We start from the raw sequence: 5,825 nt of genomic DNA, 5'->3' as shown, positions 1-5,825 counted from the left end.
CCGTAAAACGTTTGTCTGCCGTAACTTTCACTTCACACATTTTGCAAAATAAAATTTCTCCGTCAGTACTAAAATATTTGTCACCAAACTCTTTAATAAAACCACGCAACTTCACGCTATTAGAGCACTTGACTTTAGGCATCTTGAAACTATACTGAACAACTGAAGTTATGAATACAGTACTGTATTGGACGGGTTTCGGAGAGAGGGTAGAAATTTACCGCTTTGTGGATGGAAAAATTTTTCACCAATATGCAAGAAACAAACTGGACTTCAGGTATCACTGCAGTGGAGGAGAAAAAGAGACATAGACAGACAGACAGACAGACAGACAGAGGTGGCAATTTCTCTTTTCAAAGTGGTTGATTCTATGCCAGGTCAAGGACCGTTACCCTTCACACTGTACAGTATTCCTTCAAATCCCATTACACAAGGCCAAATATTTCTAAGAAATGAAGTTCCGAATAACATCGTTGCTAATACTTGCAAATATATTTCTGAGCAATAAGTGAAACTCCTCTAAAATATGACCAAAAATATGATTTTATATCACTTCAGGCCCAAATATGACCTAAAGCTAAAATATGGTTCAAATATGCATTTATATGACCAATAAAAACCGTATTTTCATGTTCACAAGAGTCAGAAATGCGTTTATATTTAATTATACATGTAAAAAGATGCCAGGATAAAAATATGACATGTCATAGAAATCCGAGCCCTATTCATCATTAACCCTTAGGAGACGAAGTACTCCGTATGGGACATTTAAAATGTAGTCGTTGTGGCTGGAGTGCACCATATGGGATGTGTAGTCCACACGTGTGCACAGTGTTTTGAAAAACTAATTTTAAGATAGAAATCTTTGTTTTACTTATATTCTTTTTTGGCACAGCTTGATAAGTAAACAGGCTTCACTCTTGCATCATCTAACTGAATCTAGCCTTTGTGTGGTACTCCTGGAAACACCCGAAAATGCAGAGTCCAACATCGCATTTTATGCACTTTGTTCGGATATTTCTCCTCTTTCCACGTGAGGAGCACACATGACAGTTCAGTCTCGTGCTTGAGGAAGTTGGCCAGTGATGTCGATTGACTTCCTCTAATTGATATATTGTAGATTACAGAGCAAGAGGTCGACCTATGGGTTGTTGTGGGCGAGGTGGACCCCTTGCAAGATGTTCCAGCACAAGGGCGAGACGAAAGTCTCGATGTGACAATTTCACACCACAGCATGACAACATGATGAAACTGTTCAGAATCATCAGATCCAAGAGATGGAAGAACAATTTGTTTGTCCATTTCCAGGTCCGACGACTGATGGAATAGCTGTTTGTCATTTTGTCTGCCTTGTCGACATATCCCATGTGCTTGTTGTAATCCGCAACAGTTGCTGGTTTTATGGCATTTCCATGCTCATCACAGAAATTGTCTTCTGCTGAAGGAGAGTGCATGTTTGTCAGCATATGAACGTCACGTTTATCCTTCCAAACTAGTGCTGTCATGTCCCCTCTCATCCTAACCTGAATGTCACCTTTCTTCAATCGAAGTTGTCTCTTGCGAAAGTCTTGAGGCAAGCCCTTCCGATTCAGTCTGAATGTCCCACAGCAACTTATTTTCTTCGTCATTAGTTCGTTAAACAAGTCTGATGATGAAAAGAAATTGTCCATGTACAGTTTGTGGCCTACTCCCTCAACCCTTCTGCAGAGTTCCCTAACCGTAGCATGTGTCGCTGTCACATCTTGGTCGGCACGTGTCCTGTCTTTCCCTTAGTAAACCTTCATGTCATAAGTATACCCAGCAGCGTCACAGAGTTTGTAGATTTTGATTCTGAAACATTGGTGTTTCTTAGGAATGTACTGTCTGAAAACCACCCTCCCTTTGAATTTGACAATTATTTCGTCAACAGACAAATGTTCAGAAGGATTATAGTATTTTTGATATGTGTCATTTAGAGTATCGAAGATGGTCCGAATTTTCCATAGTCATTCATAACTGTCGGCATTCTTGTCAATTTCTGTATTGTTGTCCATGATTTATTCCAGCCGAAAAGTAGGAAAAGTGCTCCGATAGAAGAGGACAGGTGTGACTCGCGTCTTGAGAGGCGACATAGGGATAAAAAATCCTGAACAGTTTTAATATTTTAAATATTTAATATTTATCAATATATAAGATGAACATATATTTTAGTTATTTTAGTATGAAGACGGCAAGGCATGCAGTGAAATAGTTTAACATAAATCAAAAAGCAGCTGAAGATGGCACCTTTGTGCCGAAACATGTAGTGCGGGAGTGAAGAGTGAAGTAGATGAGTGTATGCATTGTAAGACGGCTGGAATAAATCATGGACATAAATCAGTGCAATAGGACGCTAAAATATAACATTCTGTATTGTTATCTGCAAAATGAATGAAACGAAGAATGTGAAGGGAACAGTCACGTTTCATTGTGTTGCTGTAGAAAGGCGTTCAAAATTGCTCAGCAGTTTACCAGTAGTCCTTTAGTCTGTCTCTTATATTATGTCCCATTTGAGTGATGATTCCTAGAAACAGAAACATCTCAAGAGTCGTTTACATCAGGGCATGGAGAAGGTCTGTCTTCAAGTCTGGCTAGGTCCTGATGATAATATCTGTTAGTCTCTTCCACCAGCAGCTGGATAATTCCTGCGAAGTAAAGCATGAAAACGCAGAGTGGGGCAGAATCCTTATTTACGTGTGGAGCTTCATTGAGATTTATCTCCACTGCTCCACCGGAAATATTATTCACACCCTTCCTCTCATGCTGGTGTGGTGGTCCCCAGGTTGTTGACGAAGATAATGGTTCTTCGTCAACTTCACTTTCGGAGCTTCCATCTTGACCACCGTCAAAATCATCTGTGCTGCAGTCTGAATCTGTATCACAAAACTGCCTTTCAATTTCATCTTCTTCCAACCGAATTGAGGCCATTGAAAGTACATAGGGACAACTCAGGTCAGAGTATGGAAACACTGGAAGACTGTCATATGAACTACAGAAGCCTCTGATCTATCGTCGCAAGAATTTACTACGTATGCTACAAGGAACCGACAACGTCTGTAATCTGAGAATATGATTCAGCAGAAACAAATATGAACTTCTGCTCCCTCTGTCTGATATGCCAGGAGCCAACATTATATTGCTGAAACGTATTGTGCAGGAGGTTTAAGCAGAATTGTGGGCAAACGCTCAAAATTGGAAAAAAAAGTAAATAAATAAATAAACTGTGTAAGAATTTTTACAGATTTTAAAATCTGTCAATTACAGTATCTGATTCTATATTCTTTCTAGATAAAAGCAACGTTAATTTCGTTCATTTGCCACAAGATCTGTATAAGTTACAGCATTTTTAGTAACATGATCACAAATTTAATCCTCTAGAGCGGCAGGCGTTTAAATAAACTCTGGCCTGCTTCAACTACCACCATTTAAATAGCCTGTCTCTTAAAGGTTAAGCATGTCCTCCAAATGACCGACGTTCTTGTTACTATTTAGCTTGAAAAACAGAAGTTACAGAGCAGCAAGAAGCAGCGTCTTGAAGGCCCAAGCATTGTGTTTGAGTCACGGATAAGTGAGCTTGAAGCACAGCTAACTCAGACTAAAATGGACCTGAGGAAGGCCTTAGAAGAAGCTGACCTTTGCAAGAAGAAGCTAGCTGACCAACCACTCAGCTTTGAAATGCACAGCCCATCTAGTGCTGCAGGCTGTGACAGTCACCGGCAACAGATTGAAAATTTACAGAGGTTAGTTGAAGGGACAGTAATCCCTCTTTGTACACTGCATGTTGTGCATATATTTCCCTTCACTAACCTTTATCATCCAGGTTTACATTTCCCACAACTAAATTTCTAGCAGGTGGATTTATTAAACTCAGCAGTCATGGGATTTATGTTGTAGACAGTGCTACCCTGAAGATGCTGCAGCCTGCTGAACCAGCGCATACAGTTATGCAATCCAGAGATAAAAACTATTCACTCTTATGATCTTAAATGTGGAGTACAAATTGTGAAGTTCCTTGTAATGTAATTTTTCCATTATTTTGTAATTTTATCTGTGTGTACCTGTATAGTGTATGCGTAGAGGTAAAATATTTAAGAGTTCAGTGTAGATTTGCACGCCTATTGATTATTAATTTTCTTAGGCAGAAAGAAAATGGCATTCTGGTTGAGTTTAAAACTGTCAAGCACACCATTCGTGGTACTTATCAATTTTTGCAGGGAGAAGAATGAGCTGAATGAGAGCCTGATGAAGCTGCAGGGTGCTGTCACACAGTTCCGTGAAAAGGAAGCAGAAGCATCACTCAAAGTGAAGCGCAGCCTGGACATTGTGGACCAGGCCCAGTTCGAGAAAGCACAGGTATATTCCATATTAGCTGACAGTTATGGCATTGGAGGAGAGTTATAACTTCCACATTCATAGGAAGTTTGACAGTATTAAGTTTGGAGTCTACTTTAACCCCTTGAGACTGAATTAAATGACAGTGCATGATTGTGAAGCTGCATGACTCTTTTCATCCCTTAAATTTCTCATTTGCATGAATGATGGGGAAAAATCCTGTATCTTTCTAAATATTTGGTGTAGAAGTATGGACTAAACACTACATCAGAGGTCATATGTCCAGCAACCTATGTATCGTAACGTTTTCCACATTCATAGGAAGTTTGACAGTGTTAAGTTTGGAGTCTACTTTAACCCCTTGAGACTGAATTAAATGACAGTGCATGATTGTGAAGCTGCATGACTCTTTTCATCCCTTAAATTTCTCATTTGCATGAATGATGGGGAAAAATCCTGTATCTTTCTAAATATTTGGTGTAGAAGTATGGACTAAACACTACATCAGAGGTCATATGTCAAGCAACCTATGTATATTATTTGTGTATAGGGTGTATATAATAAAATAAGTGCTCAGTTCAGAATATTGTAAAAGCTTTCACATCAGTTTGGTGAGTACAAGGTGTTCTGCAATCGATTAACTGGGAAGAAAAGTGTAAATATGTAAGTGCGATTTGCAGTACATTTTAGTTCCTTTTTCATATCTAGGTTAATGTACGTGGTTCAATCCAAAAGTTCCTGAAATATATTAATAAAAACTATTACATCTTACCTAGATCTTATTCTGCACTATCACCTTCAAAGTAGTCCCCTTGGGAGCGCATGCACCGATCGCAGCGTTTCTACCACTTTTCAAATGCATCCTGGAAGTCTTTCTTTGTTAGGGTGTTTAGTGCCGTCTGCGGTTCCTCTTGAATTTCCTCAACTGTATCAAATCTTCGCCCCTTCAACTTGATTTTCATCTTGGGGAAGAGAAAGAAGTCGCATAGAGCTAAGTCTGGCAAGTATGGTGGGTGGGGAACAACTGCCACTTGTTTTTAGCCAAAAATTCCTGCACAATGTAAGCCGTATGCGGTCGTGCGTTGTCATGGTGGAGTACCCAGTCATTCATGCGCCACTTCTCAGGACGTGTTCTCCTCATGTTCTCCCCCAAACGCCTTAGAACATCGCAATAGAACTCTTTATTGACTGTCTGACCAGGAGGGACGAACTCCTTATGAACAATCCAGTCAATATAAAAAAGCAGATCGACATAGACTTAATGTCGCTCTTGACTTGTCAAGCTTTTTTTTGGCCGAGGTGAAGAAGGGCTCTTCCATTGCAACGATTGCTGCTTGCTTTCAGGGTCGTAGCCATAAACCCAACTTTTGTCACCAGTGACAACCTTCGAAAGAAAGTTTGGATCCTCTTGAAGCTGTTGCTGAAGTTCCCTGCAGACTTCCAAGCGATGCTGCTTCTGTTCATTTTGCAGCAGT

The 5,825-nt window shown here is 39.8% G+C and overlaps 1 protein-coding gene across 1 annotated transcript in view; it reads left to right on the top strand.

The window, feature by feature from the left end:
* Positions 1–5,825, top strand: part of LOC111868684 (serologically defined colon cancer antigen 8 homolog) — a gene marked incomplete at its 5' end in the record, with an annotated part of 85,900 nt that overhangs the window by 14,043 nt on the left and 66,032 nt on the right. Inside the window, 2 exon segments of the mRNA XM_033753135.1 lie at positions 3,511–3,758; positions 4,233–4,371. Of these exon segments, the coding sequence (XP_033609026.1) occupies positions 3,511–3,758; positions 4,233–4,371 (387 nt within the window).

Source organism: Cryptotermes secundus, unplaced genomic scaffold (assembly GCF_002891405.2).
Source record: "Cryptotermes secundus unplaced genomic scaffold, Csec_1.0 scaffold857, whole genome shotgun sequence".
NCBI lineage: Eukaryota > Metazoa > Arthropoda > Insecta > Blattodea > Kalotermitidae > Cryptotermes > Cryptotermes secundus.
Note: the sequence above shows the minus strand (reverse complement) of the source record. Positions and strands in the feature narration are given on the sequence as shown.